The sequence below is a fragment of the Psilocybe cubensis genome, chromosome 4 (genome assembly GCF_017499595.1).
Source record: "Psilocybe cubensis strain MGC-MH-2018 chromosome 4, whole genome shotgun sequence".
Classification (NCBI taxonomy): domain Eukaryota; kingdom Fungi; phylum Basidiomycota; class Agaricomycetes; order Agaricales; family Agrocybaceae; genus Psilocybe; species Psilocybe cubensis.
This window is the reverse complement of record NC_063002.1, coordinates 2,464,103-2,484,873: the sequence shown is the minus strand read 5'-3', so window position 1 is coordinate 2,484,873 and position 20,771 is coordinate 2,464,103. Positions and strand designations below refer to the sequence as shown.

General features: G+C 47.9%; 9 protein-coding genes across 9 annotated transcripts; 3 read left to right on the top strand and 6 right to left on the bottom strand.

Moving 5' to 3' along the window:
- Window positions 1-49: 49 nt before the first annotated feature.
- JR316_0005003 (Heat shock protein sti1-like protein) lies at window positions 50-2,314 on the top strand (the record flags this gene model as incomplete). The annotated part of the gene is made up of 10 exons (XM_047890767.1): window positions 50-58; window positions 112-291; window positions 362-527; window positions 581-705; window positions 759-796; window positions 859-1,238; window positions 1,294-1,367; window positions 1,424-1,832; window positions 1,895-2,115; window positions 2,171-2,314. The coding sequence occupies 10 exons, from the start codon at window positions 50-52 to the stop codon at window positions 2,312-2,314; spliced, it is 1,746 nt and encodes a 581-aa protein (XP_047750528.1).
- Window positions 2,315-2,518: 204 nt separating this feature from the next.
- JR316_0005002 (AP-3 complex subunit mu-1) lies at window positions 2,519-4,434 on the bottom strand (the record flags this gene model as incomplete). Its single annotated transcript, XM_047890766.1, has 10 exons — window positions 2,519-2,681; window positions 2,744-2,814; window positions 2,876-3,081; window positions 3,142-3,332; window positions 3,391-3,463; window positions 3,525-3,586; window positions 3,642-3,806; window positions 3,962-3,986; window positions 4,126-4,340; window positions 4,397-4,434. The coding sequence occupies 10 exons, from the start codon at window positions 4,432-4,434 to the stop codon at window positions 2,519-2,521; spliced, it is 1,209 nt and encodes a 402-aa protein (XP_047750527.1).
- A 135-nt stretch (window positions 4,435-4,569) lies between these two features.
- JR316_0005001 (D-arabinose 1-dehydrogenase) lies at window positions 4,570-5,936 on the bottom strand (the record flags this gene model as incomplete). Its single annotated transcript, XM_047890765.1, has 5 exons — window positions 4,570-5,072; window positions 5,128-5,455; window positions 5,504-5,615; window positions 5,676-5,803; window positions 5,862-5,936. 5 exons carry the CDS (start codon window positions 5,934-5,936, stop codon window positions 4,570-4,572), a joined length of 1,146 nt encoding a protein of 381 aa, XP_047750526.1.
- A 357-nt stretch (window positions 5,937-6,293) lies between these two features.
- JR316_0005000 (Cytochrome c oxidase subunit NDUFA4) lies at window positions 6,294-6,884 on the bottom strand (the record flags this gene model as incomplete). Its single annotated transcript, XM_047890764.1, has 5 exons — window positions 6,294-6,315; window positions 6,427-6,520; window positions 6,577-6,647; window positions 6,738-6,748; window positions 6,825-6,884. 5 exons carry the CDS (start codon window positions 6,882-6,884, stop codon window positions 6,294-6,296), a joined length of 258 nt encoding a protein of 85 aa, XP_047750525.1.
- Window positions 6,885-7,797: 913 nt separating this feature from the next.
- On the bottom strand, window positions 7,798-11,853 carry JR316_0004999 (uncharacterized protein; the record flags this gene model as incomplete). Its single annotated transcript, XM_047890763.1, has 4 exons — window positions 7,798-8,348; window positions 8,395-11,247; window positions 11,304-11,763; window positions 11,812-11,853. The coding sequence occupies 4 exons, from the start codon at window positions 11,851-11,853 to the stop codon at window positions 7,798-7,800; spliced, it is 3,906 nt and encodes a 1,301-aa protein (XP_047750524.1).
- A 202-nt stretch (window positions 11,854-12,055) lies between these two features.
- JR316_0004998 (Isochorismatase domain-containing protein 2A) lies at window positions 12,056-12,926 on the top strand (the record flags this gene model as incomplete). The annotated part of the gene is made up of 5 exons (XM_047890762.1): window positions 12,056-12,110; window positions 12,159-12,223; window positions 12,278-12,320; window positions 12,369-12,523; window positions 12,579-12,926. 5 exons carry the CDS (start codon window positions 12,056-12,058, stop codon window positions 12,924-12,926), a joined length of 666 nt encoding a protein of 221 aa, XP_047750523.1.
- Window positions 12,927-14,961: 2,035 nt separating this feature from the next.
- JR316_0004997 (uncharacterized protein) lies at window positions 14,962-15,795 on the bottom strand (the record flags this gene model as incomplete). Its single annotated transcript, XM_047890761.1, has 5 exons — window positions 14,962-14,988; window positions 15,012-15,104; window positions 15,164-15,298; window positions 15,446-15,580; window positions 15,637-15,795. 5 exons carry the CDS (start codon window positions 15,793-15,795, stop codon window positions 14,962-14,964), a joined length of 549 nt encoding a protein of 182 aa, XP_047750522.1.
- Window positions 15,796-16,649: 854 nt separating this feature from the next.
- JR316_0004996 (uncharacterized protein) lies at window positions 16,650-17,098 on the top strand (the record flags this gene model as incomplete). Its single annotated transcript, XM_047890760.1, has 2 exons — window positions 16,650-16,908; window positions 16,962-17,098. 2 exons carry the CDS (start codon window positions 16,650-16,652, stop codon window positions 17,096-17,098), a joined length of 396 nt encoding a protein of 131 aa, XP_047750521.1.
- Window positions 17,099-17,562: 464 nt separating this feature from the next.
- Window positions 17,563-20,045, bottom strand: JR316_0004995 (Autophagy-related protein 18h; the record flags this gene model as incomplete). The annotated part of the gene is made up of 4 exons (XM_047890759.1): window positions 17,563-17,619; window positions 17,689-19,329; window positions 19,390-19,909; window positions 19,969-20,045. 4 exons carry the CDS (start codon window positions 20,043-20,045, stop codon window positions 17,563-17,565), a joined length of 2,295 nt encoding a protein of 764 aa, XP_047750520.1.
- Between the last annotated feature and the right edge of the window lie 726 nt (window positions 20,046-20,771).

Below are 20,771 nucleotides of genomic sequence, written 5' to 3'. Positions count from 1 at the left end.
TCCAAGTTTACTTGGTTTCCAGTCAATTCTTCCTGCTGAAAGTATTATCATGTCCGACGTAAGTCTTTGTTTTCCTTCAGCGGACACTGCATGTCTTACCTCATCCCATAGGCAAACGCACTAAAGGATCTCGGCAATAAAGCCTTTGCCGCCAAAGATTACGATAAAGCCATCGATTTGTTTACACAGGCTATTGCTCTCGACCCCAAAAACCATGTCCTTTGGTCTAACCGAAGTGCAGCCAAGGTTGGCAAGAAGCAATATGCCGATGCCCTTGCAGATGCCGATGAGGTGCGTTTTTTCTCTTACGTTCTCCCGATACCTGTGATCAGGATCTGAATTCCTTTCTCATTAATTTCAGTGCATTAAAGTGAACCCTTCATGGTCAAAGGGTTATGCGCGTAAAGGCGCCGCGCTGCACGGTGCAAGACGATATGACGATGCGATCGCTGCCTACGAGGAGGGCCTAAAATTGGAGGATAGCCCTGCCCTCAGAAAGGGATTGCAAGAGGTTCAGGATGCCAAAGGTATTTACGGGATCATTCTGGCGTTTGTTCACCCATTAACTTTCTGTCCATAGCCAACGCTGGCGCTGATGAAGGCCTTGGTCTCGGGAAAATGTTCTCAGATCCTAATCTCTTCGGAAAACTCGCTGCCAACCCCCGCACAGCTAAGCATTTGGCTGATCCATCCTTCGTACAAAAGGTGCATACCCATACAATCGCCGATGTCGATGATTTTAACTCGTCTTTCTGCAGATAAATATGATTCAACAGAATCCTCGTCTGGCTGACTCGTATGTCAAAACTACTCAATGCACTACTTGAATCTTGAATGTCTAATTTCATAATTTTATAGAGCATTGCAAGATCCTAGAATGATTGATGTCCTTGGAGCATTGATGGGTATTGACCTCCAGGCAACAACTCGGCCGGAAGGCTCAGATGAAATGCCCGAGGGATTCCAAAAACCACAGGCCACTCCTTCTTCACCCCCTCCCCCTAAAGCCTCGTCATCAAAGCCAACTCAGCCAACCCCGCCTCCTCCTGCTCCTGCTCAGGAAGATGTTGAAATGGAGGAAGATGATGATGAAGCTCGCGCCAAGAAGGAATCTGAAGCTGCCAAAGCCGCTGGTAATGCTGCGTACAAGCAGAGACAATTTGACGAAGCCATCAAAAACTTCCAGCTTGCCTGGGACACTTGGCCGAAGGATCTCACGTATCTTACCAACCTTGGTGGTATGTAGCGACTATTTCTGCCAGTACCGCCCGCATTAACTTTTTATTACTCCAGCCGCATACTTCGAGAAGGGCGATTTCGACAAAACTATTGAGACTTGTGAAAAGGCCGTGGAATCTGGTCGTGAAGTGCGTAAATGAATGTCTATAAATGATAACGACAAATAATTCATTGTTCCATACAGATCCGTGCCGATTACAAACTCATCGCGAAGGCTCTTGGTCGCCTAGGATCTGCCTACCAGAAGAAGGGTGATCTTGACTCTGCCATCAAGTACTATCAAAAATCATTGACTGAACACCGAACACCTGACATCCTCAACAAGCTACGTGAAGTCGAGCGACAAAAGGCAGAAGCCGACCGCCAAGCATATATCGATCCTGAGAAGAGTGCTGTCGCTCGTGAAGAGGGTAATGTGAAGTTTAAGGCTGGCGACTTTGCTGGTGCCGTCAAGGATTACACAGAGAGTATCAAACGCGATCCAGCTGATGCTAGAGGGTACAACAACAGAGCTGCTGCTTACATGAAGCTTGCGGCTCTTCCGGAGGCGTTGAAAGACGCCAATGAGGCCATCAAAGTGGACCCCAAATTCGGTGCGTTTTTTTTTGTATCTGATACCTTTTTATATATTCATCCTAGTTGTGATGGGAAACAGTCAAAGCATACATTCGCAAATCAAACATCCTCCATGGAATGCGTGAATACACGAAGGCTCTTGAGGCCATTCAAGAAGCCAGTGAAATCGACACGGAACACCAGCATACAAAGGAAATCTCTCAGGTTGATCTCAAAATTCAACAGGCGCTGTACAGCCAACGTGGCGAGGAGTCACAGGAACAGACGCTGGAAAGGGCTATGCGGGACCCCGAAGTTGCAGTACGTTTTATCTTGCCAGAGCCATGTTGTTTATTGTACTTAATGTCGTCAACAGGGTATCATGAACGACCCCGTTATGCAACAGATCCTGCAACAAGCGCAATCCGATCCACAGGCTCTGCAGGACCACATGAAGAACCCTGTCGTACGTTCCAAGATTCAAAAATTGGTAAACGCTGGCATTATCAGGACAAGATAAATGTCCCTTTGTTTCATCGCGCCTTTCGAAATGTTTTCGTGTTCTTCCTCATAGGGTTTACTCAATCTGCATGCGTACATAATTTCATCCCAATGTAAACTAGTCGGCCTTTTCATTAAGTACTACAATCTACCATTTTCAATGAGCTTTTTGTATCCCTCCCGGCAATCTTGAGTCGGACAAGTCTTATCCCTTTATGTGCTTTTACCATCGCCATTCAACATCGCCAATAGATCTACCCCTAACTCCCTTGTATGGCTTGTAGGTTTCGCCGATGATTTTGAGTTGTTCAACTTTCAATGAGGAGAATGTGTACGACTGTATCTCGAATTTCACTTGCAACGCATGCGATGGTCGAGGAACAATGCTTGGCCTATTAATGATCAACGTCAGAGATGTTAATGATCTTGTAGATGTCAGCATACTCACGGGGTAGAGAATGATCCTCGAAGATTCCAACTGCTCGAAGGTGGAACATTGATGATCTCCCATTTCAACACCTTTGATATAATCGTCAGTGAGGTCTTCAGATTTTACAGGTTGTATCATTTAGCGACATACCTTCTTTCGAGAATCAAACGCCCACGATGCTCCACTACTTCCACCAACGACGTCCATTGCCCCGATACCTCCACGACCCAGGCCACCCGTTCCCCGACCAGCTACGCATTTAATACCCGAAGCTCCTTCTCCTAAATTCAATTCGATAACAAGATTTTCTAAAGACCGCCCATTTAACCGGGAGGTCAACGTTACGTCAAAAGAAACTGCATTTCCCCTCCGTTAGCCCACAAACCTACCAAGTCAAGATCGACAACTGCACGTACCGGTTTGGTCCTCGATATCAAAGTTAGGTTTCAGTACGAATGGTATAGGAACGTTATCCCTGACGGTAGGAGGAGCTGATGACCCAGTAGCTGATGTGGAGGGATTTGGTGAGTATCGGTATTCTGCAAGTATGAACTTCCCATCCGGAGGAACAAACGAAAATGTTTTATCCCTGGACCATCTGTTAAGGCTGTATCGACTATGAGTTTATCGAATAACTCAGATAAGTGTTATACTACTAAACGTACCGAATACATGGATGGAATGCACAATCGGCAAGGACTTGAGGGTTTGTAAACGATAGGAGACAATCAGGTGTTCCTAAAAATACGGACGATAATTAATTGTTAGATAACACCTATAGCAGCAGGAACGCACTGACCAGATAGTCTAGAATTTGTTTCTATCTTGCCTACGACGGTACTAGCGAGAGAGACACCGTTCCTGAGGCAACCTCTTGCTTAAGGAAGGAGCAGATGCAAAGATCAAACGCACTCACCGATTAACGACAGCTTTTAACTTTTCAACCATATCAAAGTATATCTCGTTAGAGGCGTATCTCAGGCCAGCTTTACGCCATGGTATGGGTGACGAAAATGCACCACCAGCAGCACCGAGGCCAGAGCCAGAGTTAATCGTCGTGTTTATATTCGCGCCAGCAACACTAAGAAGTTTGTTTAATAAGGACGGCGGAAGGACGATATCGCGAAGGGCATTAGAAGAGGTTGTCAGAGGATGACCTCCGGAGTCAAGAGTTTCTTCCAAGAGCTAAACCGACCGTTCAGACACGCCATTGAGCTCGATGTAGAGATGACATACTTGATATACGACATCAAAGTTTTCCCTGAGTATCAGAGAAGAAATGGAGCCAAAATATTCGTGCAATATGTCAATAAATGTCTGGATAAAGGCAAACCCAAATAGTGGATCCACTTTTCGTTCAATTCACATCTGGCTGGGTGTCAGAGAGGCGCATAACGTACCATTTCCGCTAATGGGACAGAGGATTCTCATGTCCGCGCACTGGACATGGCAACAAGCACCGGGAGAGTCATCAATGTTGTACGCAGATACGTGGACAACTGGATCAACGTCTTCGGGTCGAGGAGCCTTTGAAATCGCGTTATTCACTGCATCAATGTGGAGGAGGGGGTAAGCTGGAGTGGTCGAACGAAATCCCGACTGAATGATAGGCCGTCTGTAGGTAGATACGTTCAAGTTGAAAGGTAGATTTTTATAATGCAAGAAACTAACCCGTTGTTGTCCAGGAATATGAGTCCGTCTACACCCATTGTAAGGAAGCAAGTTGTAGTCCAAGATCAACGCGTTAAGAGCTCTAGAGAGATTACGGATGTTATAATTTGCAATTGGTCACGATTTCTCACAATACTATCGACCATGACGTCTGTAGATATTTACTATTTAATTTACGGAGAGGCCCACGACCAATCCAAATATCCCAATTCATTATACACATTGCGTGCTCTATTTTCTCCTTGTATTCTTTCTTCGGCTCCATCTTGAATTTCTCTCCATACCTTCACGGCTTCGTGAACCTCACGAGGAGAACTAAATCCGATTACCAACGGTAACGGTTTTTCTGCAGATCCAGTTTGGCGAATAGAGAAGCCAACCGCCAAGTTGACATAGTCTCCCTGCCATGTTTTTCCAGAGTTAATCACGGCTTCCCGTAATTTTGGAGGGGCAGGATGCCACGAAGGCGGTGAAGGTGTAAGAAGACCCATGCTCAAAGGCGATGCTGCTAGAAGCTGTCCAACCTTCGCGCGTTCGTAGAAGTGTGGAATGAACTCTAAAAAGCTCGCATTTTGTAAGCACAAATGCGAGTATGATAGCAACACGTCCAAAGGTTCAAATGGCGCCGTGTGTAGGATCAAAATTGACAGTCTCAGCAGTGTTGGGAGAGGAAAGCCTGAGAAGATGATAAGCGCACTAGTTTAACTCTTGACTTAGTGCAACGACTGTACCCGTCATGCCTATGTTCTTGATCAACCCTTCCTTCTTCATTAATTGTAGCTCATGGAACGCATCCAGAATTTTTTGGTCTCCTTCTCCTTGTACCTTAGCCTCGTCTCCTTTGGCTAACCCATACGCCGCAGCCTCTTCTCGCAATGCGACGGTGTGGTTGCCCGTAATGCGAGGCGCAATAGGGGTGCAGACAAATTCGACATCGTGCAAGTAAACCGTGTCGAGATAATCCGTTTTCAGTCTTTCTAAACTGCGTAAAACACTTTTGCGGATCGTAGCAGGTGAATAGTCGAAAGTCTGGACACCGTAACGACCACATTTGGTCATCTAGCAAATAATGTTAGAAATGCGTACCTTGACTTGAAGGGCACATACCAATTTATAAGATGATCTAGGAAATTCTTCTCGGAGGGCGTGCAGTGCATCACCCAAAACGATTTCCGAAGGGCCATAATATGCCGAGGTGTCAAAAGCCCTTATGCCATATCTAAAGGGAGGACATAATGAGACATAAAATCAACATTACTGTTGGGATAACTGAAGTTACCGAAGCGCAAGTCTGACAGAACGCAAGGGCAAAGCACCAGAAAGATGATCGTCTGGATTATATTGATTTGAAAATGTGCCTGCCCCATAGACGATAGCGGGCAAATCCATCGAACCACCTAAAGAAGGCTTTTTGACCGTTAGGTCACTGTAGCTGCCTTCACAACCTTTCCGATACTGTACTCACAATGAGCGGTCCAGCAATAGGCCAGTCCTCTTCTCCGTCCTCTGGCAAGCCATCAAAAGTCCTGAATGTAGCCATCGTGATAAAGCAAACAAGATGTGAGCACGATAAGAGAATAATCTAGCCAGCGATGTCTTGTTTAGTTCGCGTAACAAAAGAGCGGACCGGAAGAAAGCAAGATTGACGATATCGCGCCATCATTCGGGCGAAACGTGCGCTGTTGAAATTGGAAATGTCCTGGTAAGGTCACAAGCCCTAACCTGTCACAGATCCTATGTTTATCACACCCTTCTGTGTTCGTCTTGGACATGTTATCCGAAATCCGGGTGATGATGTAGGTCCAAAGTGATGAAAAGGAATGACATTCTAGGATATTTTTTTCTCGCTCTGAATGATACAGCTAACAAGAAAACACAAAAGAGAAATGTAGGTGCTTTAAAGCTTGTCGCGGCTCCAGCTAGAACGTAACAAAACAAACAACAATGTATCAGACGTTGAACTTATAGCAAGGCGTAGAGAAAATTGATGGAGAGGGGTAAAAGCGAAGAACCAAAGTTGAACTACACACCTCTTCTCGAACTTCTGGTTAACAGACATCAGCTTGGTGCCCTCATCCGGTTTGATGGTGTTCCAGGGGGTAGGGTTGTTCTTGGTCCAGATGACTACGAACGCTAGATGAACGAACGCATTCCGAGGAGCAAAAACAAACAATACGCACTGGTAGGACCAGTAGCCAGACGGGCCACATACCAAGAGGCTCCGACTAAGACTCCCCCGATGATAACATAGCTAGAAAACGCCCAATGTCAATCAAGCTATCCTTTCCCGTCGTCTCCGCAATGGTACGGGGTACTGGATACGTAGAAACACAATGCTCACATCGGGATGGCCTGCAAGAAGAACCGGATGAAAGAGGGAAATTCAACACTCGACATTTCAAAGCATAGTGATTCCAACAAGACGCACCTCAACGGCAAACCAGTTTTTCATAAGAGATCTGCGCAGGTTAGGCGTAGGAGAAGGCATGGTTGTTGAACGTTGAGGGACAAATCAGAATTGTTTCAGAGGCGCTCTGGAACGAAAGCATCGAGTTGCCACCGTAAACATTCCCACGATATCCAACGGGTTATTCCGGAGCGCCGTCACTGTTACCTCCACTGTCTAGACGAGTCCAAAAGTTGTGGCCAGAACATCTATACCATAGACCATAGATTGATGGTACATCGTGAATATTTATTCAAGTGAATAATAAAAAATGAAGAAGAAAAAAGGCAGAACAAAGTGACAAGTTGTCGTAGCTACTAATACAACTAGGAAAATATATTCCCCGGCCTGCAACTGTAACATCAAGCCACAGAAAAACTGAATGCGAAGAGATATGAAATGTGAAGGGAATAAACAAGAGAAAACAAAAGACATTTACACAAGACAATGCACAGAAAACGTGGTAGAGCGTAGACATGCAATGATATGAGAAAGAATCAACGTGAACCAATGAGGCGAGGATGAGCAAGCTGCAAGACGCCAAGTGTAAGAACAAAAGGTCGTAAACGACACCAACGAGTAGGAAGGTGTAAAGGTGTGGAAAAACTGATACTAGGTAAGAGGGCATAGGAAGGGGCATAGGAGGGATGTGGAGTGCATGATACTTGGTTGACTTACGAGCAGACAGCCAAGCGGTAATGATATGAATGAGAGGAGGAAAGAGTCATAACAAATGAGGGTATGTACAAATCAATCGAGTCCAAAGAGAAGTATGACGACAGAGTGGCAAACAGGATGACTGATGAGAAAGTGTCCAAAACATGTTTTTGAGTTTGCGCATAATATATACTCGTGTGCACCGAGTCTGTGTGTCGTGCTTCCTTATCCTTCGCGATCTGATGTGTTTGTTCATGAGTGAGAAGGGCAACGAATTAGGAAGAATAAAGGGCAGACCTCAGATAAAAACAGCGTTTCCATCACATTTTTTGCACTGGAACTGGACTGCCATTCGCATTGCCAATACACCTTCAACATCCATGCGAGTCTGCAACTTGCGTAACTGTAGCTCTCTGGAAACAAATTTCCCACTTCTGCGACGTACAGCAGGAGCAGCAGGAACAATAGTGACATCATCATCAACATCACTCAATGGTGCAGGAGGGTTGGCGCTTGCAGATGTCAACGTGGACGTCCATGACAACGGCATAAAATTGGTAATAGTTTGGAACGAAAGTCGTGCAGAAAGTGGTGAAGAAACGATTGAAGAGATCGAAGATGATGCATTGGACGACGACGAGATGGATGACCTGGGGATGCGAGTAGTTGTTGTTGTGGCCGTCGCCGATGGACGAGGAGAAGGGGATGTGAAAGTAGATTCATGAGACAGATCAACACTCTTCATTTGCGCTGAGGAGTGGTTATTGTTATTGCTGACATCAAAGAAATCTGTCGCTGGGAGCGCAGCGGGCTCATTGGATGATCTGCGAAAAATGCCAGTATTCACTGCTGTGAAGAACATGGGGGAAAGAGAGTTAATTAGTAAAAGACCTACGAATACTGGGAATTTGGGGAATCATTGTCGAACCATTTGAATTGCCAGTATTGTTATTTGGTGATTTGCAGGAGCTAGGCGTTGGAAGCAACGGTTTCTTCGTGGGCTGGCGAATGAATGTTGAAGTTGGCACGGCCCGAGACTTTGTCACCGTCGACGGACCCGATGCCGAGGTAGTTCGCAAAGGAGACGGGGAAGAAACCGGCTGAGGAATAAATGAAGGCGTAACACCACCTCGTTTGTTCGGCGGAGTAACATACGAAGTGGAAGAAGCAGACACCACTCTTGAAGGCGACGCCTTGAGAGGAGTAGATTCCGGGACAGAAGAAGGCACAGAGGTGGCAACGACAGGTCTGGATGTGACAAGCCTTGGTAGTGATGAAGAGGAGGAAGGAGATGCGGGACGAGGAATCATGGAAGGAGAGGCGGAACGGGCCAAAGGGGGCAAAGGAGCTGAGATGACTGGTGCAGAGACAGTGACAGGAGGCGGCGGCGATGCCTGCCGCTCTTCCCTCGATGGCCGTCCAAAGTTGAAGGGGATAACGCGACGTATATCATCCTGTTCCTCTTCATCTTCGTCATCTTCTTCGATGCCAAAGTTCAAAGCAGGAAGAATAGGGGGAGGAGAAGTTCGTTTAATAGGAGAGACTAGCTGAATCTGTTTCCTCTCTTCTACCACTGGTTCTTCCTGAGGAGGGGTAAAAGTGATACGAATGCCACCGATCTCCTCGCCGAATAAATCTTCACCATCAATGCTGTCCATGCCGGTTGCCTCAGTCTCTGATGTGGTCTCCTCTTCATCTTCCTCAGCAACAACAGACAGAGCCTTGTCCTCTTTGTCAGAACCGTCTTGAGAATCGGCGAGTGTACCAACACCATCAGGGAGGAAGAAAGAAGCGTTATCATCTGCTGATGCAAATTTGAAGCCACTTGCAAATAAGCCTTTGCTCTTCTCGTACGAGTATGCCGAAGGACTACTGGGAACAGATCCTGTTGTATCGCTTTCGCCGTCATCCAAACATCCAAAGAATCGGTCGACAGTTTCGTCCTCTTCTACCTTCGGGGGAGTCTGTGGTTGACATCCAAACGGGAAGGTCCATGTTTTGGACAACGTTGCTCTCCTTGCGTGGTTCGAACGAGGTGGGGTGAAGACTTGTGGCCGTGGAGTGGTAGGGGATGAAGGTAGACCGGAATTGTGAAGATGAGCGATGGAACGCGGCAAATCTTCCTCAGAATCAAAGGATGAAGAGGACTGAAGGCTCATATCGGTATCTTCCTCGTCCTCGTATCCAGCAAGACCATTATCCTCGTCATCTTCATCATCATACCCAGCAACACCGTCTTCGTCAACCTCATCAGACTCTTCCTGAACTGATTTGAGGGGGAATTTAGATACGGGTATACAATCGTCGGACGAATCTTGTTCGACATCCGTAACTGAACTTTCAGAATCTACCGATGCGAAACCGAGGCCATGCTTTTTGTTGGGCAATCCCATGCCAGGTCTCTTGAAGCTGTCAAAGGAACGTGGCGTGGGCGTCACTAACGGGTCTGACTCCTTCACGTTCTTTGACCTCTCGTTGGCAAGCTCCAGCCGCAACGACTCAACCTGTGCCTCAAGTTCCGTAATCCGTTGCTTCGAATCCGAATTTTCTTTGAGCAGTGATCCAACCTGGTTTTCCAAATCACCCTTTTCCTTGTCGTGGATGGCCAACAGCTCATCGAGAGCCTCTACCTTCTTTGCCAACACGCCCTTCTCCACTTCCAGCAAGCCGACACGGGACCGAGCAACCCAAGCATCACGTCGCTCATGCTCTATCCGCTTTGTCAATACCGACATCTGGTTCTCCATATCACCCACCCTCGTCCGCCAACCATCAACATCACGTTTCAGCTCATCGCGCTCAGACTTGAGGTCGGCAATGAGATTGAGCATCTCATCGCTCGGCTCGCCCGCCTGGCTGCCGTTAACACCGCTTGTGCCCGCACTCGAGGAAGAGAAGTTCGAAGCGACGGACGCCGGTCTCGAACTACCTCCATTAGAATACCCGCCCGACTCCCTCCTTCTCATTGAAAGTGCGCGTTCCAGATCCGTTATCCGCGCAAGAAGCGCATTATGGGATTTGAAGAGAAAATGTTGCTCACTCGCGCTGAGAGGCCTCGTTTGTGTCGGGGGGTTGGGAAAAACCTCGTCGTCGTTGCTGACACTGCTCAGCGACTCGGTGGTGGAGTATCGCCGGCCAAAGGTGGGAGTCATCTCCGGTGTGGGAAGTCCAGCGATGTTCATGGTCACGCTGTTGTGAGACTTCTTGTACGAGATGCTGCTTCGCCGTGAGGGTTTTGGTTCTTCCTCAGTTGTCGCCAGGGACTTATCCATGTTCTCTAGAGAAAGATTCAAAACCGGTCGTTTTGAACTTGGGGTTGGAGAAACAACAAGAGAGTTACGCCTGGACTGCTTGACATCAGCCGCATTGTCATCTGTGGAAGAGCTTGGGGTCAGAGCTAAGGTGCGAAGTCCTTGACGGGGGCTAGGTGTAGGCGATGGAGACGGCAAAGACGCAACGACACTGTCCGGAGTGAGAGACAAAGGACGCAGATTAAGGTTGGACGGACGGGGTTTTGCGGGAGTAGGCTTTGTTATCGAAAGAGAAGGAGTCAAGGGCGTGATGGGTGTATTGGGGGGTGGCAACTCTTCCTGGACAGAGGGCGCAGGCGATGGCAACGGGTTCACTTCCTCTTCCTCTTCTTCCTCCTCCAACAGTGTTCCAAGCTGGTCCTTGGCCGAAGAAGAAGGACCCAATAGCTTGAAGGAATCACGCTTGCTGGCATTTCCATAGGAAGAGGACTTGGTTGCTGGCAGAATAAAAATACGTAAGAGATGCACAACGAAGAACTCGAATAAGACGTACAAAAGTCAAACATCATTTTCTCGATGTCAGGCGTAGAGATATCGGGAATCTCAACCTTGTTGAAAGCAACATCTGGCTTTCCCTCCAAAGCCCAGAGAGCACGGCGACGAATGGAGTCCTTTTCGCCGAGGTTGATGTTGTCGTCCGAAGTTGAAACAGGAAGGTCAGGAAGGGCGACGCCCATCATCTCTGCCGACTCATGACGAGTAGAGACGGAAGAGCGGCGCCTGTGGTGAGAGTTGCGCTTGGCTGGTGGGATCGGATTGGGCACAGTGTTTGTGAGAGCGCTGTGGCTCGGGGACGAAGGCAGAGTCGGTGAAGGAGCAGCTGGGAAAGAAAAAGCAGAAATGTCGTTTACAGAGGCAGATTTGGGAAAAGAAAAAGAAATGTTGCGTGAATGGGAGCGAGAATGGCCATGTTTTGCAGACGGAAGACCCTTGCCCAGTTTGAAGGTCTCAAACTAGAGAAAAGATGAGTAGAGAAGACTGGAGGGTAAAAGCGATGTTACCCTGTTCCTTGCAGCAGCATCGTCCGGGACAGCAAAGTCCATTGTTTTCTGAGAAAAAGAGAGGATACCCAGGATTGGGAGTTGGGGAAAAGGAGAGGAAGTGCCTTGAGGGCTTGAGAGAGCGGACGGTTGGTCGTGCAGCCAGACAGGGTGATGGCAGCAACAGAGAAACTCGAACCAGAACTCCCACACTCAAATCACAACCCTGCTTCAGACTCCGCTCACAAGCTTCTCTTTCCCAGCCATGCTCCTACCAGAGTCTACCCTCTTCTTCCTCTGCGATGTCCAGACCAAATTCAGTCAGTTATCCGTCTTTCTGCTCATATCTATCTGACTCTCCATCATAGAGCCAGCTATACATGGCTATCAGCATGTTGTCGCCACCGCAGGCAAGATGATCACCCTTGCAACAGTGCGTGCAACCAGCTATACTTATTCCCCCACGGCAACCTAATTACCTCACCAGTTGCTCGAAATTCCCGTCATATGTACTACCCAGAACGCCAAAGGTACCTCACTTTGAGTCGCGGTTAGGGATCAGCTGAGCCGTCCCAAAGCGCTCGGTCCTACAGATCCCGCCATCGACCTCCAGTCTCTCGGGCCTCTTTTGCTCGGCACCTTTGACAAGACTCTCTTTTCTATGGTCGTCCCAGAGGTTCAGGACATCTTAGCGTCGCGTCAGGTCTCATCTATCGTCATCTTCGGCATCGAAGTGCGTCCTTCCATATCAACATTCATGTCTTATCTGATCTGCAGTCTCTCTTTAGTCCCACGTTTGTGTTCTCCAGACGGTCCTGTCTCTTCTCTCCCTTGGAAAATATACCGTATACATCGTCGCCGATGGCGTATCGTCTTGCAACTCTTTCGAGGTTCCCATAGCACTCGACCGCATGCGCACAGAAGGTGCCAAAATAGGCACCAGTGAAAGCATTGCTTTCCAGCTCATGCGCGATGCTTCATCGCCCAAGTTTAAAGCCTTCAGCAAATTCATCAAAGAAGTCAAAGAATCTACTAAAGTTTCAGGCACAGCCCTCCTGCAAGGACGTGTCTCACCGAGCCCTAGTCGGGATGCAGAAGTCGCCAGCGGTGGAGTCGTTATCAAGAGTGCTATGTAGAATGAACTTAGACAGGTAAATACAATGTACACCAGCAGCAATAACTAGATTTCTAGGAACACGCTCAACATATCACATAGGTGAACGGCGCGTTTGGTTGGAATGCGGATATACGCATGCACTCGGAACCTTCTCTGAAGTGATCTGCATCCCTGGTTTTTGTTTTTATGATGTTGCAACCAAAGCGACAGCATGACCACGCGTTTCTCTCAATTTTCTGATCTCATTGGCAGGTTGCACATTGGAAGCCATGTCAGACTACCGGGGACTCAAGGCAGTATTTACTATTGACATATGTGGTCAGTAGCAACCATCATGCCCTTTACATCAAAGTGGCTTGCTGACCCAGGAATGAACATACGATGAGCTATTCTGGTAAACGTTTAGTCGCCCCGAGAATATGTACAGACCAGGACGCGATTGAACTAATTTCTTTATGTGCGTCGCTCTCAACACGATCAGGTGCCCCAAATTACATTGCGGGGTTTCGCGACTGTGACGTCATGGAATTCTTTCGAGCGCTCGATCACTCCTGATGAGTGGCTCAAGTCTAAACCAGCGCTAAGCGCAGGATCGCCCCCAACTACGCTATTGATGTACTTTGATGCACATTTTAGATTGGATCAGAGGCCACGCTACATCATCTTATCACTGCTACAATATTTATTATTCCTCACTGAATTGCAACAGCAATTGGCTAAGATTGATAAAGACCTTCAAGTTCATAGCGCCTAGCTATCTTCCTTTAATTCCGAGCAGTAATATTGGCTGCCATGTCAGATGAGATCGACGACCCTCGAAGACTATTCATCTTGCTAAGTCGATCTTGCTAAAAATACAGTTCATTAACTAAAACATTGGGACCCAAATCGAAGAATGAGAAGTGCTTACCGTGTGTTCCTGGTTAGTTTTCACAGTTTGCTCAAAGCGCGACGACTTGACTCCCAAAGCCTCTTGTAGCCTCTCACGCTCTTCTATCGCATTCTGAAATTTTAATCAAATAATGGTCCCAAATCAGTGAGGTTCACGATGACTGCCAATCGCTGAAAGACTGACTTGAAGATCTTTCTTGGCCTTGTTCAGATCCGCAACTGCAATCTCGTGCTTGTGCTCAGCTTTATACACGGCTGCCATAGTTTCCTTCTCTCTCTCAGCCATCTTTTCAACCGTATGCTCCAACTTCTCTACGGTCTATACAAGCCCCATTCAGTTTATATGTCCCAAATGACTCTCATATATAGTAACCGACAAACAGACCTTGTGCGCTTTCCTTTCGGCCTTCTTCGTCCTATCCATATCTTTTGTGACGCTCTTCAGCTCCTTCTCCTCATACTTTGCGTCCTCTTTTAGTTCCTTCTCTATCTTCTTGACGGTTTTAGGAGAAGCTGGAGTACCGTTTGGAGGGCTGGCGGACATGGGCGATCCAATATTACTAACAGTGGAAGGAACTGGCATAGAGGGCGACCTTGTTTCTTCCATAACGTTGAATTTAATGTGTAAGAGAAAAGAGTAGTAGAACCAACGTAGTTTAAAATCAAAGGGTGCTGATTCGCGCTCGCAACTCTCCTTAATATTGTCAAGGCCTGATCTGCACGCACGTATCCTAATCTAGCCTGACAAAACGCACACAACTTTTTCACTCATAATCCTGCTTACAGCTTTGAACGTGTCTCAGCTGATGCTGTTTGACTGTCCTTATTGTGGCGTGGACAGCCCGCGTGCGACTGAAGCCTCCGAGGCTTGGCCCAATGTCTTTGACGCGAGTCTAAAAATAGACTTGTCTGAGACGCGCAGTTAATAAAGGTATGGTATCCCAATTGATGGTATGTGTACTATGTAGATGAATAGGCAAATATCAAACTAGTCCTTGAGTACATTGAAATTAAAGCGCTCTAAATAGCCCTGCTAAATCGAAGAAAATTGAGGTGTTTCAGAACCTGCCACGGCTGGGGTGTGATACTTGTGGAACCACTCTGCCTGCTTCGTTGGCTGCGGACGGTCCCCGCAGAGCATTCAATTTTATATTCCGTGTGTGCTAGCACGTGAAGTTAGTTCGGCTATCCTATCAAGAACAAGGCGACTTACAGTATTTTCATCATGTTTAGCAAGGACATCGTCGGCGTACGAAGTCTTTCTGTGCAATGCCGTTCTGGTTGCATCGTAGTTTCGTGACGAAATCTACAATAATGCAAGGTCAGGTATATCAAGTTTAGTTATTAATTTCCAATCAACTTCACCTCATAGTCTTGACGTGCCTGCTCCACATTGGCGATTGTAACATGGTATTTATTCTCCGCCCGATACACGTCCTTGAGAGCGGCTTGTTCCTTCTTTTCAAGCTCTTCAAGGGAGCTTTCAAGTTTATCTGCAACCTGTATTATTACATTTTAATAAACGTCAAAATCAAAGAGATGAGTGGAGGGATTGATACCTCGTGTTTCACTTCTTTTACATGGGCAAGATCCTTGAAAAGGCGTCGCGTTAAATATTTCCAAGCAACATCAAGTTGTTGTAAGTACCTCGATTTCATCCCGTATCTGGACTATCTCAGCTACTATAGCGTTGCGTCTATTTTCAGCCCTGTAGACGTCTTTGAGGGCCTGCTGTTCTTGTTTCTTGGAAGACTCCAAGGCAATCTCGGCTTTGCTTGCCTCCTAAAAAAGTATTCGATCAGCGCTGCCATCCTGGAATATATAAGAGTAGTACACACCTTCTCAGCCTTGTGTTCGATTTTTTCCGTGTGCGAAAGGTCTTTGAGTATATTCTTTACATACTTTTCTTCGCTCTTCGCCTCTTGTAGGATGGTCTTTTGCGCCTGTTTAACTGCTTGAGGGGTAGTAGAAAACGCTTGCGAATGTAGCATGTCCATGTGTATGTGGTGTTACTCTTGGCTGAAGTTGGAGTAGTAGTGGGGTAGCTATAGAATTCCAGGCAGGCTGCCGTCTTTTGGGTGTCTGTGAGGGGCTTGACGTCATTACTGCTCATTTAGACCTTGCCTAAAACGGAGACTATGAAGGCTAATTTGATGCCTCACTGTGGGACTCCGGAACATCAAAATATACTGAGGGAACGGCAATTACTCCGTTTGTACACTAAAACATGCTGTTGAAAATTACAATGACAAATTTCACAATGATAATCATTGATCTAATCATCTTTCCCCATGCTGAAAGTTGAAACATGATCGCTTGGCGTTTTGGAACCAGTAAGAATAGCTGATATGACGAAAAGAAGATATTTTGGTGTGAATGAAAAAATTATTATTAGTACTGTAGCAATACATCAGATTTTCTCGGAAACTAAACGGTACTTAGTGGAGTATTGGATACACTGTTAGCTAGATAGCTATATTTAGTGCGCTTTCGATACTACATATTTAGGTGCGCTTCAAATCAGCAAATTTAGGTGCGCGTGATACAGGTAATTTTACATATGTAAGTAACAAAAATGGGCGCTAAGAAAAACCGTAAGATGACGCTTCAGACAGGTAGAGTAAACGAAAGAGATGTGCTCTAGTACATGGCCTTCGAGAGCTCGAAGTCGCTGGGTGAGCGCGAGAACCGATTCGTTTGTCAACGTTTGGTAAGAGCCCTACAAAACCCTGCTCACCTGCACAGCATCCACATACAGATCTCTTCTCCAAACCTCCACCTCCCTCACAACCTCCCTCAAACCAACTCCTTCAACCGCTCTTATCATCCTAATTTTCTCACTCAACTGATCATGCCCGATTTGCACATCCCTGTGGACAAAGCGACGCACTACTTCAACCTCCTGATGGTAGTCCCAATCTTCATTGGCGGGATATTGTGCATCGTCCTAACGTTCCTCGGCGACATTATGGCCCCTATCGAGAAAGCCCGCGACTGGCTCTACAACCGATGCCAGAAAATTCTACCGGAGAAGATCAGAGAAAATTTGTACGAGCGGTTGAGGGATAGGAGATTGAGAAGGAACGTCGAGACGGGTTCACATGTAGACGGTGCGTCTGCTTTGATATTCTCTAACAAAATCAAGTTGCTAACTCCTCTACAGAGTCGTCGGTGCACGTTGAGGACCACAGCGACAGACAATCACCCACTAGCTCGGTCCCACGTTTTCGACAAAACCGCCGCGCCCATTCGCGCTCACTACTCCCCACCACTTATCCCGTGGACCCATACGACGCGTAAGGCCCGTTTGCGACGAAACTACCGCGCCCATTCGCGTCCATTACTCCCCAACACTTATCCCGTGGACCCATACAACACATAGGGCCCTTCATTACTTAGCCTGTCCCAACAACGCAGCCTCAGCACATTGTACCGTCCTTTGTGCACGCGTCGCTAATGAAGAACGAGTTTCTCTTTCGACGTAATACCGTACCTCATTCATTTCTTGTATTTCTTGTTTGGACATGGTAGTATCCTATTCTTCCTTCATGCTCTCGTATTGCTTTCTGCTTTCGTATTCTTGTAAATAAATTCCTGTGTAGTTTATCTTACCAGCCATTTGTACTATTCTACGATATTTTTTCTTGATAAATATGTCATTGTGATTAAATGTCCTAGCATGACCTGCTGTAGGACCTGAAATAAGCTGGACTAAACGTCATTCCTCACTCACTCAACACTCGTCACATCCCGAAAACTTCTCGTTATTTGATGGATGGCGGTACTGTAGTGTAGGGCGGATCGAGAAGCATGACGAGCGGCTACGAGTCGCTCATAGTCAAGGCTGAAAAATACTGCCTGCACGGTATAAAGGAAAGAACAAAACTCACAATCACATCCACATTTCTAACCCTCCCCTCCATGTGGCTTCGTAAATCAGTCTCTCCGCCGTAGGGGTTCGTCGCGAACACATGAACAGTCCTATTTCGAGTACCAACCGCAACCCACCTGCCGTCTTTCGCCCAATACACACCCTCCACCACAGCAGACGTGCGTCCGCGATACAAGTCATACACCTGCGCAGCACGCGGGCCATGTGGTGTCTCCTGCAAACCAGTTTCCTCCACCAATTCTGACGATGTGTTCCTTTCTCCTAGACGCACGACGGACGGCACGGGGCGGAGCCTGAATACTTTGACACGGTGCCCGTCGCGCGTGATCACGCCCACGCTTGTCCCATCTTGCGCGAAGCAGAGACCTGCAACGGGCTGGCTGCGCGACGCATTGAATTCATCGATCTTCATAGGGGTCCGGATTGGGCGCATGTCGTCGACAAGTTCGTCATTATAGACAACGTCGACGTCGTGTATGTTCTTCACAGTGCTCTCCAGATCGAGTCCAGATCCATCTACCCCGCTAGAGTTGGAGTCCAGGAGCGGTGCTAAATCCAGCACCGTCACATAATGCCCATGTTCAACCACGCCCGTCGTATGTGGTGCGACGGCATGCGAACTGACATACGACGAGAACGACGGAACACTTCCAACAGCGGCTGGCGCGTTGGCGGAGTACCTGCGCTCACGCAAAGCTTGCGCAGCCGCAGAATCATCCACATCCTCCGCATTATCCGGTGCACTTCTCGAGATGTACCTCCCATTCCCTCCTCCACTAACACTTCCGCCCGCCCGCCCTGCACCAACAGGTGTACCCTGCCTGACTGGCACACCACCTCCCACGCCAGCGCCCACCCGGCTACGCGCAGCATCCACCGCCATACCACCCAAAAACCGCATACCACTCACCACGCTCTCTCCGACCCTCAGCGCAGCATGCCCCACCTCCGCCTGTGTGCGCGGGATACTTGCCCCAATCCCACTTATAGCGCTTAACCCGAAGGGCGCGGACGACGATGACGCGCTGGACGGTGCGTTCGAGTGTACAGACGCTGATGACGATGACGAGAGCCTGCGAGAGGCTTTGCTAATACCTGAAGTGATACCGGTACCGACACCGAGGAAGGATGACGGAGAAGGGGACGAGCCGACGCCACCAACACCCCCTGGAGACATAGAGCCGGCATCTCCTCCACTAGCCCCCGTGCTGCGCCCAGGGACGGGCGATGCATACGCCAGGAGTCTTCCAGACAGGGCAAACACGGGAGAGGGGTACACTACTGGCACAGAGGCTGATCCATCAGCTTGCTCAGCATTTCCACTAGGATTGACAGAAGCAGGCGTGCTACTGCGGCTCCCAGGAGCATACAGCGCGTTCGAGGCAATGGACAATGAGAGGCCCGATGAAAAGGCGCCTGTTCTGGACTTTCCGGTTGCTGCGTCTGCATGCACGCTGGGAGGTCCTCCTGTGGCGGTGTTGATACCTGCTACATCCACATTCATTTCTGAGCCATGTGGGGTAGGAGGAGGTAAGCGCGGGGGCCTTGTGAACGCTTCCAGGGACGTTGAGTGGATAGTGTGAAGCCTCCGGAATGTCGCGGACGAAAGAATATGTAGTGTTGGTGGGCTCTTCGTGCTCTAGACAAAGCAAAGAAAATCAACAAACTCAAAGAGAATAAAGGAGAAGTAGTAACTTACAAGGACTACGAAATCCTTGCTAACATCAAAAGTACCCGCACGACTCCCAAAATCAGGAACCCCAGAGAGCGGTACATGCTTCACCACCCGATGTGTCCGAAGCGAATACACCACAAATACCACTTCCGTCACAGACTCAACTCCCGCATTACCATCCTCTTCCGCCGCCTCCGCTTCAAGTAACACACCAAGCAATGGCCTCTCATCCTCAAACACGTCCTTGTCGCGCGTCGCAGCCTTCGCTCGCCGGCTGGTAGCAGGAAGGATAACCGCATGTGCAACGCGGATCGTAAAACCGTCTCTTCCCGACCCTATCCTACCACCGACACCATGACCGGCAACCTGGCCCTTTACTGTACCCATCGGTTCCCTACCAAGAGCGAAAAGCGCACTCCACTGCGTCTGCGTGCCAGAAGGAGCAGAAGCATCGAATCGCAGCCGTACGACCTCCCTAATAGCTTTCAGATCATACGTATCCCATATCTGCAGGGCCGACGGATAGGCGACTACGAGGACCCGTCTAAAGATTTAAAAAAGCATTAGCGAGGAAGAAAGAAAAATAAAATAAAATAGTTATACCGATCGTTGAGCACATCCCACCTCGCCCACACAATCCCGTCGTCTCGCACACGCACCACACCTTGGGGTCGGACCATAGAAGATCACACATAGGCCCTTCACGTGGAACCTCCTGCACTCGATCGATGGAGCGAACATGTTCAAGATTATCGATGGATGATGAGAGACCACCGTGTAGACAGAATATCTAGGGCATGAGAGTCAGCAATTGATGAGAATGTAGATCCAAAGTGAGATAACCCTTGTAGGGGTCATCACACGAGGAATGTTACAGCATAATCTCAATAAGCTGTGTATGCAGATATCGACGTACTTGGTTGTCAATGAGAGCAGTAAGAGGTAGGAAATCAAAAAGGTCGGTAAAGTAGCGCCATACACTGGCGTTGCCGTATTTTCAAAGACATTCATCGTAAAAGCCATAAACTTGCGTGATTTGTCTCGACTCGTGATTCCCGCGAAGTATGGTGACCCGATCTCGATAGCGAAGCTTCATGGCGACCAGTAGTGTAACTGTTTCGACAGAATAGTATCCTCGGTCAACATAGTCGCCCATGAATAAGTAGTTGGTGTCCGGAGAATTGCCTCCGATCCGGAAGAGTTCTGATAGATCGTGCTGATGACGACGATAATGAGCCAGAGAAGGAATGCAAAGGATACGTAGGAAAAGAAACGAGCGCCAGTAGATATAAGAAAGTCATTTTGTACAGGAAACGAAGCGGGACGCACGAATTGGCCATGAATATCACCGCAGACAGTGACCGGGCACCTTACAGGCTGTACGTTCGACTCCTCCATGAGAATCT